Below are 17,174 nucleotides of genomic sequence, written 5' to 3' on the forward strand. Positions count from 1 at the left end.
ACAGAGCTATAGATTCACATGCAAATTCAAAGGTATACAGCTTTTTTCAGTTAATTGGCTCTGAAGGAAATGTTCACCACAATCTCAATTTTCAGATGGGCCAAGTACTGACAGTGACCCATAAACATCCACAACTGAAGATAAAGTCAAACACTTCCTGCGATTTAGCTGTAGTTTCCCAAATTCAATTGGGAATTGAACTCACAACACCCTGAATTACAAAAAAAAAAATCTGAGTTTTACTGCTTACTGAAAATCAAACCACTCTTTCAACCATATCCATCTGATGACTATCAAAACACCATTTCTTTTCCCCTTTACCTACTTCCAAAAGAAAGGTAAGTTCATCTTGTGCATAGCTTTAGGCCTACATTATATCCTTGGCCATATATTATAATCCTAATTTCCAAAATGAGAAACTGTTAATATCTATTATGGTAGTGTCAAAGCAAACAGTAAAACTAAAGTCTTCTATACATGAATTTAAAACCATGAACCGCTTTATATGTCTAATCTTCAATGTAAAGGCAGTTAAGCAATTAGATAAGATGCAATATAGCTAACCCAGAAAGAAAAATAAATATCTTCCCCGGGGATATGCAAATTTCAGAACACACAAAAATGCCAGCCAAGCAAGTTTTAATGCATTACTAGCATGAAACAGTTTAACAGTACTAAAGAAATCACAATTCTGATTTATGTACAAGACACTTAAAGAAGCGGAAGACAAAGACTACTTAACAAGAGTAATAACAAAAGTGTATAGACCGTACAGTTCTCTCACATGGCTGCCAGGGATGGCTTCAGGTTTCCTTGGTTGGAGACTGACCCTCGCTATACCCTGCCCTGCACACCCCAGAAGACAGGTTGTTCCGAAATTGAGCTTATCTAACTGCTAATTCACTAGGCAAGGCGAAAAAAAATAAAATATTAACTTTAAGATTTTAAAATCCCAGAGCTCAGCACAGGCTTGTCAGCTTTACAGATCTTCAATCTACAGTAAAGGGTGTTCATATTATTTTAATCATTCACTATATTAGCATTAGACTTAAGGTAATGCAACACCGTACTGAGCAAATACTTGCCAACAGAAAAGGGCAGCTTGAAGAATTTTGCTTATCTGACTATGCATCTCATCAAATAAAGTATATGTATTTCAGGACTGCAGCAGTCCAGAAAACATGCTTGTTTCCTGATTAAAAAAAACCACATTCATACATTTCAATAATATTATATTCAACTAGCCATTTTGGTCTAAGTTGAATTTATAGTAAATTATACTTAAATGCTTTATTTAACTTACAGGGATTTACTTAAATTTCAGTAAATATAAGCATTTAGTATCATACAAAGTCCTATGCCCCTCTAACAGTGTCAAGTCTAGTGGAAGAAAACAAGAGCTGAATGGGAGGACATTGTTGAATTTACCTCTACCACCAGTCAGCCAACTGAATTGTTTGTTTTGGAATTTCTTTGAAAGCCAACTAAGAAGGAAATCTTCAGAAACATATTGACTACTTTGTGAAAGTATATATGCTAATACAGGTATTCTATATATGTCAGCATTATGACTGAGAAAATTAACACCTTAGAGGTGTAAAAAACAAACCAATACCAAACACTGATGTTTTTACATACTAGCTGTATATAGTTTATATAGAAGAAAAATCTCTTAAGATAAAAGCCAAATGTGCTACCAATGAGGTTGAAGATGACATTAAAAAATGCTATTGCTGTTATCAAAATCCATGTATTCAACATCTGTATCAGAAGGTAAAGAATATTCCCAAATTACACCATCAAGGCCTTCACTCCTGCAGAAACATGTCGACATCACTTCACTAAAAGCTAGTTGGAAAAGTGCTCCAGTTCTGTGCAGTTCTTTGGATAGCGGCACAGAAAGTAACTATGAGTAAGCCTGAGGACCAGAAAAACAATTTTCACAAAGATGCAAAACTGCTTTTTAAGCTTTTAAAACATGCTGATCCTTTATTTAGATCTACAGATTTATCCTCTGCTGATTAACTGTTGATCCTCCTTCCTAATTTTCTGTTTCTGGGAAACACAGTTAACATTACTTCCCACTAAAAAAAGTGAAGACTAAAGGTTTTCTATTCCCCTTCTCAGCAGAGTTCTTCTTTTGGTAAAGCCACCTTAAGGATGTACCATTCAATAAACAGTTCCATCTTCAGCCGTGGGGGAACAACTTCTCTGATCATGGGTGTGAACAGAGCATTCCGCACCTTCCCCTTAACTGCAGCTGCTCAGGTAACAGGCAGGCTCTAAATTAAAAGACTGGCCTGACACCATTCACAGATCTTATTATTGCCAATTTGTGTATGATTAAAACAAAAATGGTAGACACATGCATACACACAGTCTTGGTCAGAAACTTTCCCAAGACTCAGAACAAGACAGGCATGGAAAATTTCTACAAATCTCAGAGAACCCTAGAACAGTTCTAAACATTTGACAGTATTTAACCCCATTAGTTGTTCACCCACTCCTTCACTTTCCCAGGAAAAATAGTTTCCCCACTTTATTTTCAAGAGACATGAAAAGAAACAGTATACACTTTCCTTAAGCCTCTCTTCATTGTTTTATGGAAGCATAGGACATTGCTCCTACTACTTACACCTGAAGTGAGTACTTCAGGGAAGTTAAATGAGAATAAATACTTGCCTACCTCTGCCACAGGCTGACTTTGTGCTGCCGTTGTAACACCAATTAAAATATTCCTGGTGTGAGGCCTACCTTGTACCTCCTAGCAGATGTTCCAGAACCGTATCTTAGAATTTTTGTGGGTAAATGCACAATTATTCCAATAAATTCATTGTGTCAACTAACAGAGACACTCTGGCATCCAGAATTAAATTTACCACCATCTTATTTCAAAATCACTTACCATCATCTTCAGGGAAAGGTAGCTTTCAGCATCTGACCTAAGTCTTTCCATACTCTGACCATTAACTTAGCTCTTTAAGAAAACAAAACCCCCAAACACAATAAAACAACAGTGTAACAGAACTCTGCTCATTGACTGAAAACCGAAGTCATTAGCAGCTTCCCAGCTGCTCTGCTTTTTCACCTGTTGAGATTTTTTCCATAGTACCAGCTCTCAACTGTATGAATTCAGCACAGCTGGCTGCCACCTACAGCCCATCTCTGCAGAACAAGATACTTGTTCTCATAAGACAACTTCCTTCTTTGCACAAAATACCCTTCTACCCACACCAATTCAGTGCTGATTTAAGGCTGATGCAATAATCAGCTAAGGGACATCAGTCAATGGGTGTAACATGCTATTATAGTCAAACAGTGCTATGAGGACCTATACGTAGGTAATCCTAAAGAAGGTATGAAGAAAAAGTATAAACTAGTAAATTTATCTGCCCTTAAAAGCAGCTCTCATTATCAAGAGTACTTCTTTGTATCTCTAGTCTCACCTTTTGGTCAAGCTTCTAGTCACTAAAAGGAAAACGCTCGAATCTCCTCTGTTTACACCATTTATTGGACTCAAAATACACCTCAGTCACTACTTCAGTTATTTCACTATTTGCTTTACAGTTTTATGAAGAGGCACTCAGGTGAAAAGTTAAGGAAGGTTATCACTACAGAATGAGATTATATAGCAGAACACACAAATAAAACATGTCAGGACCTCAGCATATAAAATTCTTAGGTGCTTTTCAGTTTGCTTGGAAATAGCAAGGTTCCTGCTAGCTTCCTGACCGCAAAAATAACCTCAAAACATTAGCAACTATTGACAACAAAAAGCCTCATTCCCAACCATTCAAGCACACAAAACCCCCAACAAATCTACAACTTACACATTAACAATGCCAGTCTTCACTATGAAAGAGAAATATTTTGAAGAAGAATGTAGAACGTCTACCATGACACCAAGCCAAGTGACCGTTATTCACACAACACATTTAACGATGACAAAAATAATAAGTTGTAGAAGATGAGCAACTGACTGGACTTGCTAGCCCCAGCATATTATTAAAATAATTAGACAAAGCTAACCTAGAATGAGACATGGTATTACATTTGTTTAGGATTGTGAAACAAAACTCTTCCAGTTATTTAGAAAATTAAGCGTCAAAGCAAAACCAGTATTATTTGAGAGTGTGGGAATACGTTCTCAGATTAGTAAAGTACAGCAGTAGATTTCTCAGTCTCAAATGTCTAAATATTTTTTCTCTCTACTTCTTACAAAAGATGATTTGTTGATCCCCCACTGGACCTCTTTGGCTATCACTTCCAAAACATTTTATACTAAAGCATAATTTGCCATGGATATCACATGTTAATATTTGACATTAAACAATTTTGTTACCTTAGTGTCACTAGTTTCTAAAAATATTCGTAATGGTCTATCTATCTTTGTATGTCCAATCATAACTTTGAGCCTGTAGACTTTGGACAGGAGATTCAGGAGTATTCTTAAAATAAATTTGTTTTCTAGTAAAATCTTATGGACAGTACAGAGAAATCGTCCAAAATTCAGCACCCTGAATATTACAGATTATCCCTGATAATGAAAATACTGTCTTGCTTCAGGACAATGATGTGAGACTGTATGACACAGCAGCAAGAGAGCATTTTACAACCAACACTGACTGCAGTGACCAATGCGCAGCCTGAGTGTTCCTCTGTTTTAAACGGGTATCAAAATTAATTGCTAAGTTTTACCAGAAGTGTCTTTCTAGTTGAAAGGCAACAAAACCCATACTAATGCAAATTGAAGAAAATAAGTTTGACCTCCACAGATGCTATCACTACTCAGAAGGGTAAGTGGTTTTGAATCAGTCAAACACCTGGATACTTACCTGGAAAATGTTCCATCACAAGTAAGGAACTGTCAGTTTCATAGGATGTGGTTATTTCTTTTCTAGTTTAAAGTTCTCAAACACAATGCAAGTGTGGCCAGTTTCTTCAACTGTAAGCAGCTGGCTCAATCTTTCTTAAATGTTCTTGCAGTAAAATCACTTACAACAGCATACAATGCATTAAGGGTAGAAGAAAAAACAGCTGGGTTTTACATTTTCTTGGGTAGCATTTGCTTTACAGATTATGCACTTAGCCGTTCATAATCCGTTGAATTACTGTGTTTTTAAAAAAAAAAAAAAAATCTCTCTTTTTTTATTACTATTAGACAGAGAACATGGTAAAAGAGCTGAAACATTTCCTGAAATACTCTACCACTTCTTGAGCGAAAGGTTCCCTCTGAGTACAAACTTGTGAGGCAAACAACATGCATCAAAGAAACAGCTGACTTACTCCAACAGGCAGACTAGGGAACTGGAAAGGACTTTGGGGACACTCCACGAACACCCTCAAACTATAAACTACTCTCCCATGAAGGAATACAAGAGACAATTTTGCCCTCCACTGGCTAGAACGATCGCTGGAAACCATGCCTGCCTCACTGCTGTCAGAGCTGCCTATTTCACACACCATGGAAAGCCCTCTTGAGCAAGTCTACCTATCCCGTTTGAAGTACAGTAATTAGTATGGGATATCATGGACAGGAAATGGGGAAAACATATTGAGCAGGTGGAAATCACCAATGCAATGAAATACTTCATAGAAATACAAAGATTTCTGTGGAAGGATCAGAAAAAACAAAAAGTAGCATATTTATAAATAGCCTTGAAAGTAGTCAGAGCCGCGAACACACATGGAAAACCAGAACCCTGACAGTCTTACTCACAGTAAAAGCATTCTGCTTGTAACTCTCCAGACAACTGAAAGCTTTTATTTTCCAAAAATATTAACTTGATGCTCCTGTTTCTTGGGGGGTAGAGAGATGGGAACTCTATGGATTACAAAGGAAAGGCTGCCACAAAACAGAGGAAAAAAGGCAGACCGCAGGTAAATATTCAAGAAAACAAGGATACCAAAGAAGTACCCCTTAAAGCAATTTTTATTCTTATCTTTATGCAAAGAAGTATTGAAATCGCACTGGAACATTAAGGAAGGAAAGCAGCTATATTCCAATGTTCAAAATTATTCAAATTTAAATGTATTCAACATTTATAAACCACAGGCTTAGATGAAAGAAGGTACTTCACAGGATTGCAGAGAAGCAACGCCAGGGTAAAAATTAGGGGTTTAAAATTCTAAGTGGTTTACCAGTTACTGTTTTAACAAACACTAACCCACTTACCTGTTTATTACTAAAATTTTCCTCCTCCCCATCCCCCAATTATTTCCCACCTCTCTGTAGAAGTTTCTAACATTCTATTTAGAGCGTGGCCACAAAACCCGTTGATTCAGTATTGGGTGTGAGGGAAGTAAAAGCCTTCAGTGGAAAAGGGAGGAAAGGATCAATCAACTTGCAAGCATATCAGCTGTCAGTAGAACTCAAAGGATTTTGGTGTGGAATCTGCTGTAGATGACTCCTGTTGTTCCTCCTGTACTGCAGCCATCTGCCCTCAAACTTCATCCTGCAAAAGGTTTCTGGCATCTCCATTGTTCTAGACACAAGACCCACTATTCGATCACACTCTAGCTAAGGGGGAGGAAAAAAAACCCCACCCTCTGGTGAGGGAATGGGTACAAAGTTACTCTCTGGTGTTTGTCTCTTTGTTACTGACTTTGCTTACATGGCAAAATTAAAAACCTCCATAAAAATTCATGGCTTTTTTTTTTTTTCTCCTTTCCAACAACTCAGCTGGAATCAACATTATTAAAGAGATCTTCCTCATCCGTGGGGTGTGGAGGGTGTGTCTAAATAATAAAAAAACCCTTACATCTGTCTTACTCTATTGAGCATTTCTCTGAGAAAGGTAAGAGAATAATAATAAAAAAAAATAATCCAAAACCACACAACAAAAAACAACCTACCAAACTGTTTCCTAACTTGGGAGTTTAAGATACCCTAGCACAGAACTAAGTTATGGAGTACATAATCTATGAGGTCTGCTTTTCCAAGGTGGGGAGGATTGACATGGAAGATTTACAAAAAACAAAACTGGTGAAGAGGCTCTTCCCCATTCCAATTGTTCCCTCTATTAGATAAAGAAGGCAATACAGAGAAAAGCAAATTGAAGACTGCACAACTGACACAGTCAAAAGTGAACAGGGTTAGAGTTACTCTCTTTTTTAAAAGAGGAAGATGCAAAGCTTTCCATATTCAAAGCCACAAGAAGCAAACCTAGTACCTAACAGCAAAAATTTAAGTTGAATTTATGATATAATCTAGAAACAGACGTAAGTTATTGCATTTGGTGACATAATTAAGACTTAAAGCTTCAGGCAGTGTACTTAAGTCTTTCAAAAACTTCATTCACTTATTTACTGACCAGGTGTCTCACGCTACTGTAACTTTAATGACTCAGAAGAGGTCCTCAGCGAACTTATAAAAATCAATTAAGGCATAAAAGTTCGCGCCCAAAACTAACCTTAACTATAACACAAAGTTTTACTGCATTTACCCATAGCTTAACGTATGACAAAAGGCGTTGTTGAGAACGGGAAGGAATACTGCAGGCAGACAAATCCGGCCTCCTAAAAGCAACAGGAAGCTTAGGCAGGGGAAAAAGAAAAAAAAAAAAAAAAAAAAAAAAAAAAATACAAAAAAAAAAAAAACCCCCCGAGCACCCTCGGGACCCCTCCGGCCCCGCTGCCGCCCGGGGGTGCGCGCTGCCAGGGCCGGCGGAGGGATGCGCACCCCGCTCAGGGCGCTATACGCGGCCCTTCCGCGCATCCCTCGACACCGGCACTTGCTAGGGTGCTTACACGGAGCAAAACCTGCCACCAGCCACACGCTATTAGTACGACCCTGTCTTTAATCTACAGGCACGATAAAATGCCCCAACACGCATAAGCCCCGCGCAAACAGTGACTAATGACCACTAATCCCCCCTATCTCCTCGGCGATCTCTCCCGCTCCCATTTATCACGCTGGCGCTTCACCTCACACACGTGGGTAAACTTTAACCGCCAAGGTGATGCGAAACCTGTCCCCAAACCCCACACACCGACCCCGCCGTACTCCCCACCCGCGGCGGGTGCGCAGGCTGAACCCCTTCGCTGGGAAGGGGCCCGGCCGTTCCAGGTCCCCCCCGGGGCAGGGTGCGCGGTACCTGCGGCCTCTCCCCCGGCGTGTTACCCGTGGGGAGCCCCCTCCGTGCGGAGGCGCAGCCCCGCTCCCGCGGGAGGACGGGGTCACTTCCCGCCGTCCCCTCCCGGCCGGGGCTCGTCCCCGGCCGCGGTCACATCAAACGGCCCTCAGGAGCTGCCGGCGGGGCGGGGGGAGGGGGCGCGGCGGCCGCCGGCAGCGCTGGGGCCGCACCCGGCGCCGCGCACCCCTCCCCACGCCGGTCCCCCGGCAGCCCCCCGCCCGCCGGCGGCTCCCGGCACCGCGCCCCGGGGAAGCGCGGTCTGGGCGCCCCCCGGGTGGGAGGCAGGCTCCGTTTCCGAGGAAGGGAGGGGGGCGGGAGGCGCGGAGGGGGCAGCCAGCGCATCCCCCCGCCACACCGGCGCGGGCGGCGGGAGCGCGGCCCCGCCGCGGCCTCACATCCGAGTCGCCTACGCGTGGTGGTTACCTGAGGTGAGACATATGAATCCAAAGAGGTAAAAGTGAGCAAACTCCGCGATCATTGTCCTCGGGTGGCGCCTGCAAGCAGTCTCATGCCAGAAGAGCGGGGGGAGAAACGAGGAGCCCCCAGTTGTAATTCCACAGAAGCTTAACGTAAGCGAGGCTCCCTAATCCCGCCGGACGGCCGGGGCGAGCCCCCTCTGGGCAGGGGCCGTCAGACCCGCGGGGCTCCGGCAGCTCCGGCCGGCCTCCCCACTCCTGGCCCGGGCTCTCCTAAGCGGCGCCTTGACACTTCCCAGGACCATCCAAAGCGACAGGAGAAAACAAAAGATCCTCGAGTTCCCGCAGCCGAGGTCCACCGCCGGCCGATCACAAGTTGCTGCTCCGGCCCGAGACTTGGCTGTGGGTGCTCGGGACGAGCCAGTAACGGGACGCAGCCGGGACGCGCAGGGACCGGCCGCCGCCGCCCTCGGCGAAGGCGAGAGGCGGGAGGGGAGCGCGCTCCGCGAAGTCCCCGCCAAGTCACTGGGCACCCGGCGAGGGGCGGGCGGCGGCGCGGGGCGAACGGCGGGCAGAGCGCGGTGGCGGCGGAGCGGCAGCAGCCCCCGCTCCCATGACGGGGGAAGGAGGCGGGCGCGTCGGGGGCCGCAGCCCGGCCGCAGTCAGGCGCGGCGGCGGGCAGGGGAGCCCCGGCGGCAGCCCCTCGCCCTGCCCAGCATCGCCGCCGCCCCCTGCACGCGGGAATCCCGAGCTCGCCCCCTCCCCAGCGCCGGAGGAGGGCACAAGAGGGGCGAAGGAAGGAAGAAAGGAAAGAGAGAGAGGGCGAGCAAAACTTCCCCGGGCCAACGCCCCCAGCCACCCACCCCGCCCGCCCTCGGTGCGGCGGCAGCGGGAGGAGGAGGAGAGGAGGAGGAGGGAGGAGCGGCCCCTCGCCTTTCCCCGCTGCCGGGGCAGGGGTGCACGAGTCAGGCGGGGCCGAGCCCGCCGCGCCTGAACTTTCTGGTGTCACGTCGAGCCGCTCGCGGCAGCCGCGGGTTTCCCCTTCCCCTGCCGGCCGCCCCCGCCTCCTCCCCGCGCTGCCGCCGCCGCCGCGGCAGGTCTGGTGCCGCCTCAGGACACCTTAAAGGAGCCGCACCTACACGGCCCCCGCGCGCCCGGAGCGCCGCGGCCCGGCCCGGCGGATCCCGCCCCGCGCGGAGCCGTGGCGCCGCCTCCCGCCTCCCCGCCCCGGCAGACCCCGCCGGTAAAGCGGCTGCAGCCCCCTCCGCCCCCGGCCGTGCCCCGGGGCACAGCGTACACCCCACCCACCCCCCGACTCCGGTCCGAGCCAAGGGTCGCATCGGTCACAGGCCCTCCCAGATCCCCCCCCCCCCCCCCCCCCGAAGAAGCAGCCCCAGCTCGCCTCCCCGCAGCCCCAGGCCCAGGCGGAACATGGCGTGAGGCGCGCTGAGGCCGCCCCACGCGTTACCGACCGCGGGGCGCGCTCAGCCCCGCGCACCCTTCACCGCCGCCACAGCCTTCCCCCTCACGGTTTACCCGGCTGTTTATTTTCCTTTCTTCTCCTATAATGATCAATGGCACTAGTAGGCAGCACTGTGGGCAGGTAACAGCACTGTCTGGCATTTCAGGTGGAGTGAGGTGACTATGGTTTGGTGGGTGATCCCCATCCCCAGCCGAGCTCCAGGCATGGACCAGCCCTCTGGGACAAGTGTCCTCCACCCCTTGCTCCAGTGCCTGGGCACAGGGACAGGTGCTGTGCAGAGCCACGTGAGCAGCTCAGAACAGCTCCACATGGTTGTGTGGGCTTTATCTGGCACCACCAGAAGTAGTGGTGGGGCTGGAAGGCTTAACGCTGTTGGGGGAAAGGGAAGGCGGACATCGAGCAGCACTATCACCTCACAGCAAAGCTCCAGCTCTTCCTAGGTTTGATTCATTAAGTTAGGAAGATTGACTGAGATGCGAAAGGAAATTTAAATTTCCAAGAAGCATGTTGAATATATTAACCCCATTGCAAGCAAGCTTTTCTTGCAGTGGGATAATAAAACACCAGGGGAAGAACCTTCCTGTAGCTCCCTGTCACAGGATTCATACGCAGCCCACGCTGTTGTCAGCCAAACAGGTTTGGATGCTCTCAGCCACCACCAACTGAACCGCTCATTTGCTGGCCTCCCACTGCATTTGCCCCATTTTGTCTCCCTCAGGGTGGCGCAGGGCAAACTCTGACTAGAAGTCCAACAACAGAAAGGTCCTGTGGGTTGCACTTAATCTATTTCAGTCCATTTTTACACGAGATCTGTAGTAAAGACAACTTTTCAATAATCTAAAACAAAACTTTTACATTGCAAAAGGAAGTCCCTGGTTATGTATATCCAGGTTTTTTATGTATCATCGGCAATGACCCTGGCAAGATTTTCCACTAAAAGTGATGAGGACAGACCAGACATTAAACCACTCAAAAGTTTAGGAAAATAATCTAGTGTTTTGACACCAACTGCACATTAATTTTCAGAGAGAAAAAGGAATTAGCTCTTACTTCAAATGCATTTAGAAAACAATCATAACGGTGGAATCAACAACAGTGAATGCATTTGGAGATGACCAGATTTCTTCAGGCTGTACCTAGTCAAAAATTTCTCTGTCTGTTCAGTGACCTCATGCATCATTCTGCATTTTATGAAGCAAAAATGCATTGGCACCTCCAGAGTTAAAACAGACCGCAGAAACAGTGAAGAGGTCCTAGATAATCCCTTGTGAGAAGTTTGAGATTTCAATAAATTAGGTTTGAGGTTTTTCATTTTTAATTAAATAAACAGGAGTCACATGCAGGGCTGAAAATGAGCCTCAAGAGTTCATTTATTTCACCTCACTGTTCTGATAGAGGGTCAAATATAAGTAGACTCCCACCAGCAAGTATTTTTTAATCCGATTACTATACATTTCTAATGACTTGAATTTCATACTGTCTTTAGGTAACCTGTTCCAGTAACTATATAGTCAGACTTTTTATGATTTTAAAGCCTAGACTAAATAGTATCCAGGGAGAAAAGAAAACACACCAGCACCACCACCGATAACATTTTGAAGGCGTGTTTTTTATTCCTTCTGTAGTATTGGCAGACTCACATTGTACTGAATTACATATTTTAATTGATAGCTTCTGTTGAAAGAGCAAACCCACAAATCTACAAGTAGGTCACTCTATAGGGAATAAATGGGTTTACATATTCTGTGAATGTACTTACACACATAGATTTTATATATACAAGTATTTATTTACTTGTAAAATGTAATTTTTATGTATCCCTGGTTTTATATGAAGCTGTCAATATTCCCTGTAATCTTTAATTGTAAAAATGTCAGGTTTAATGTATTTCTATGACATATGTATCCTCTAGCAACATAAATTAATCCATTTACCTTTTAACTGCAATAAGTATATATGATGTCCAGAGATAGTAAATAAAGCATTTAGCTAATTCTCAGAGTGTTTCCTCTACTCAAGATAAATTTGTTTCCTGCACATTAGTGAAATAGTAGGCTTCTAGATTCACATAATCTTTTGCTTAGGTCTTTCAAAAAAATGCCCAGTGAAATTTTATGCTGTGTTGAAGTCTGATGCACGCTGGATGTTAATTTTCTAATTTCCCATTTCAGATACAGATATATTCTAAATACAGCAGTGGATTAAAGCTTTGAAGCTTGAATGACCTTACCATATGATCATGAGTTGAGTGTAAGTAAAACAGTTTAAAGCTTTTGTCCCACAGTTACTCCATCTTTTACAGACATTGGAGACTGTTTCTATCACTGTAAAGAAATCTTCATCCTTTCAGAAGTGCAGATTCATTCTACTTTAGGTACCTATAGTGAAAGTACACTAGAGCTTCAAAGACTTGTTCAATTTATACTGTGTTGGGTACTTCATAACATGTTTAGCTGTCAGTGTTTTCTTGCTTCAGAAAAAAAAAAATTACTAGGAGTGTATATATACTGCTCTAATTATCTTTTTCTTAAAAAAACCCCACTTAGATTGTAATAATATATAACAGCTGCACAGCTGAGTGAATCTTCTGAAATTGTAAGCCTACAGAAATCCATCAGAATATCTTATAAGTAATTGACATCATCTTTAACTGCAGATGTTCTTACAAAATGTGTGCCATTCAAGCATCCTTATCATCCTTGATATTGAGACATATATATATATATCTATATGAGACACATACATGTATCTGACAGAAAATGTTTCTAGGAAAAGAAATATGGCTTTAACCTCTTCAGAACTGAGGAACACTTCTTCTATGTGTATTAAAATGCAGGTGTGCTTGCTGTGTTAATTCTGTAATATGTGAAATGTGAATGCCTGAAAAATAATCGGAGAAGTTAAATTTGGTGGCATCTGAAAAGGCGAAGGCAAAAATGCCATAAAATTACATTCCACTCTAAATTATATCAATGGATTGTTCTAACTCCAAAACGCTTAGGAAAAAATAGCCCACTTTCAGTGGCATAAAGTCATGTTTTTAAGTGAGTTTAAAACTACAGAAAATACAGTAATGTATGCATTTGATTGTACAATAACATATATCTACTGCATTCATCAAAGTGAAACATTAGCTCTAATTCCCAGTATTTATCTTTTTATTTAAATTTCATACAGTACTGAATGCACAACAGTTGTAGGGCTGAATTTTTAATCTGGTATTTATCTTCCTGTAAACCTCACACACACATCCCCACACACCCCACACACCCCCTGCTGCCTGTCATTTCTAAGACTTACAAACATGTAATTAATTTCCAAGAGAATAGGACTACTCCTATGCACACAATTACACATGCTGCCTGTGTTTGAGGCATGGGATTCTGGTTGGGAAACCTCCAGGAAAAAAAGAGAAGGTTCTACAGAACTGATAGTTGTGATTCAGCAGATGGCACTCTTCCCTCGAAGTGACTGAAATCAGTGCTGCTGGTGAATAGAAGGGACAATGTGCTTTTAGAGATTAGTTTTTTCATGTTACCCTGAAGAACCTGAATTTCTGCAAGTACTAAAGATCCCAGGGTACTTCTCTCTGAAGTCTTGGATGTGTCACGGTGGCAACTGCACTCTCTCCCCACAAACCTTTTTAAACTTCAAATGACTCTTACCTTCCTGATCTTAAAACTACCATGTAGCCTTCTGGTTATCTCCAGGAGCTGGCTGCCAGAAATAGCTATGAGCATGTGTGTGTATAATATTATATGAACACACGTGCACATGTCTGCATAAGTGCACAGAGTTTACGATTCTGAGCATTCTGAGGCTGGCAGGGAGGATGACTAAATAACATTATTCTATATGCTAAAATTAAGCTTCCATTGACATCACAGAGAATTAGTTCAGATAAGGCTGCAATGTTAGTATTACCAATTAGAGTACTATGAGGATGTCTGTATGTACAATTTATTCAAACTAGAACTATTTTCACAGGTTTTTGTCAAGATGTGCATGACATCCCTCCCAGGTTTAGGTCTGCTTTCATGTGATCAGCCATATAGATTCGATTCCTACAAAAGTAGCCCATGCACTTACACGTTCGCTCGTAGTAACTCATGCAATTCCATGTGTTGTGTCCTTGGTGTTTGGGTTTTTTTTTTCCCCCCAGTTAATCTCTTAATCACTTTAATGTTAGTTATTTACCTGCTATAATCTAAAATATGTTTAAATTACTGTATCACATTATGCCACCCTCATAATGTAATACTTGTTTTAAAAAGGTACCCACTTAACGAGTCCACTGTACTCCTGCCATTGTTCTATCAGATATAGCTAAGTTTCGAAAACCAGTTCTTCCCAGAATATTTAGGACACCACAGAAGTGACCTGTTTGATAATTCAGCAAACTGTCTTAAAAAAAAAACAATGAAAAGTCTTATTTCTAAGTGTAAGCATTAAAAACTGCACTGAAATGGAAAAATGGAAGGAGCGATACATCTCTCTCTTTACACGTGTCTCTAAGTGCATTATGGGCCTAACCCATGGTAGCAATCCTAACTGAAGTCAATAAACATACATGACAGCAGAAGAATATAATTTCAGTAGGTTTTTTGCAGGTTTCAGTGGTAAAAAAAATGGATTTTTCTACATTAGAGGTAAATAGAGAGTGAAGTTGTTAGAAGGAGCACTGTGAAGTGTATCTGAATATAAAAAGTGCATGGATAGCAAAAACTTGAAAACCTACAGTTGCCATATAATTAATTGGGATAATTATGACTACACAAAAAATATTATGATTTCCATGGCCATATAAGTCAATTTCTGTGCCTTTCTTGACCTGGCCGGTTACTGTTTAAACATGTAGTTCAAATGAATTATTTTCTTGTATTTGACTGTTAGGGCCTTAACATGATTTTGCTTTTATTTACCTTAATTTTGGGATGTAACTCATATTTCTTTGATGTTACTCTGAATTACACCACTAGTGAATTCAGACTTCTAGCGCCTTTTGCAATGTACAATGTTTAGAATAGTACTTATAGTCATTGCAGAGTAAGGAATACTATCAATAAAATATAAGGTTTTATTTGCTATGTTGAACTCATAGACAGAGACAGTAAACAAGCTCAAGCTTCATTATGCTAGGCGTATAAAAATAACATGACAAAAGATGCTTTCTTCACAGGATTTATAAAGCATCATTATCAACATAAAGAATTACAAGAAAAATTCACCACTGGCATAAACATGCAAAATTTCATTGAAGTTTGTCTTTTAAGACTCCTTTACATTCGCAGTGAATGTGGTTTTTCATTTCTGTTTCAGAGATGCTATAGCACATCCCCACCGGAAAAAAAACAAAACAAAAACAAAACAAAAAAAAACCCCCAAAACCCCAAACACCAATAACAAAAAACCAACCAAAACATCACTGAAGCTATATTCCTTCTGTTCCCCCAGTAAAAAATGCTAAGGGCATTATTTTCTATTCAGTCTACTCAGCAGACTAGCTCAAGCGCTTTTTAACAATGTTTGTAGGAAATATTGCATACAACTTCTGCTCTGCGGTTTTGTTCCTGTTAATGACAGAATGCTAATCTGCTTAATATGTTATTTATATACAAACAGCACAGTATTTATTACAAATAACAGTGTTATCTCTGATACTACTAAACAAAGAGAGACCTGTCCCTGAAATCTCAGTATTTGCCTCAAATATTTAACAAATGAGCCATGCTATCTCCTTGTTTCTATACAGAGTATAGGGAGAGTATGAGGGTGTCACCTAGTGGATTGTTTGGACTGCCTGTAAGAGAACTAACAAGCAAAAACATCCAAATGGCATTGAATGAACTAACAAAACGAAAGAAAAAGGATTCTTTTTTCTTTATTTAATTACTCCAGGAATTGTGAAGGCTTACAACAGAGCGTTATTGTTCTGTAATATCAGCCTTTGGGTTCCCATTCATGTCACAGAATCTATTGGCACTGCAAAAGGCTGTAAGAATGATGCATCCAAAATTTTGAAAGGAAAATTACCTATGTTCCTGGCTCAGAGGAGAGGTTTAATATTACCACAGATGACTGTTTTAAATGAGTTGCACAAAACTTTTGTTTAAGATTACAAATAAGTGGAAGAAATGATATACAGTGCCTGTAAGTTCCACCAATTATATTTTAAAAGAAGGAACTGTTCCATGGTTTTCAACAGGCCATCAAAAAAGGGTTTTTTACATGTATTAGTTTGAGATTGCTGTATGCATTTATAATTCATGAATAGTTAAGGTTAACCTTAGCAATCTGGAGATGAAAAGGATTACATAAACTATCCATCTTATTTCTTTGATTGAATTACTGCACATATTTAAAGCAGACACCACTTAAGAACTGAATACCTGCAGTGAATTAACTCAGTCAAATGTGAAGCAGACACCCAGGCTAGCTCACCCAGTACAATTTCAATTGCATGTTGAAATTTAAAATAACCAGCATACAATTTATAATTGCATAATGAAAGCCTATCTGTTCCCATATATTTAACCTCTTTTAATTAAAAAAATGCTCACTATGTTTTTAATATTGCTTTCTGCCCTTGAGTAGAAGAAGCGAAAAATACATGGAACTATAAATGATAGAGACACCCTGTTTTAGTGCCTAGAGCATACATTTTATTGCACCCCCTCAAATTTTTCAGTGTCTGACCAGCATTGGAAGGGGAGGAAGTCTTTGCCCCATGACGGTATGCTTATTTGCTGGTGTCAGAAGCACTAGCTGTCAGCAGACACAGCATACTACTGGAACCAGCAGCCAAAATCTTACACTAGCGGTACGGTTTGCTGGCAGTATCCTTCTTGAAGTGGTAATATATCTGTTTTAATGAACAAGTAAAACTGCCTTCCTCTGTGTGTAAGGGCTAGCCCAGCTTAGCCTTTTCTGCATATACGGAATACATACAATGTAAAATTTCTTGCAAAATACCCTAGGTGAAAAGGTATAAAGACCCCAGCAATCCTTATCCATAGTAAAAGCTCTCAAAGCCAACACTTCAAGAGAACTGTAAAAATGTATATTAGTTAATTTAATTACCAAATCAAAATTTTGTATAAATGTATTTCAAGTGTTCAAGTAAAGCCAAAGTACTGCTAC

At 42.1% G+C, this 17,174-nt stretch overlaps 1 protein-coding gene across 6 annotated transcripts in view; it reads right to left on the minus strand.

The window, feature by feature from the left end:
• The window catches only part of ROBO1 (roundabout guidance receptor 1), a 320,661-nt gene extending 311,602 nt beyond the window's left edge, over positions 1-9,059 (minus strand). For all 6 annotated transcript variants that reach the window (XM_037377901.1, XM_037377906.1, XM_037377904.1 and 3 more), the window contains exon 1: positions 8,559-9,059. In XM_037377901.1, the coding sequence (XP_037233798.1) occupies positions 8,559-8,613 (55 nt within the window). In that variant the 5' untranslated portion in view covers positions 8,614-9,059. The remainder of the gene's footprint in view (positions 1-8,558) is intronic.
• Between the last annotated feature and the right edge of the window lie 8,115 nt (positions 9,060-17,174).

This window comes from Falco rusticolus, chromosome 2 (assembly GCF_015220075.1).
Source record: "Falco rusticolus isolate bFalRus1 chromosome 2, bFalRus1.pri, whole genome shotgun sequence".
Classification (NCBI taxonomy): domain Eukaryota; kingdom Metazoa; phylum Chordata; class Aves; order Falconiformes; family Falconidae; genus Falco; species Falco rusticolus.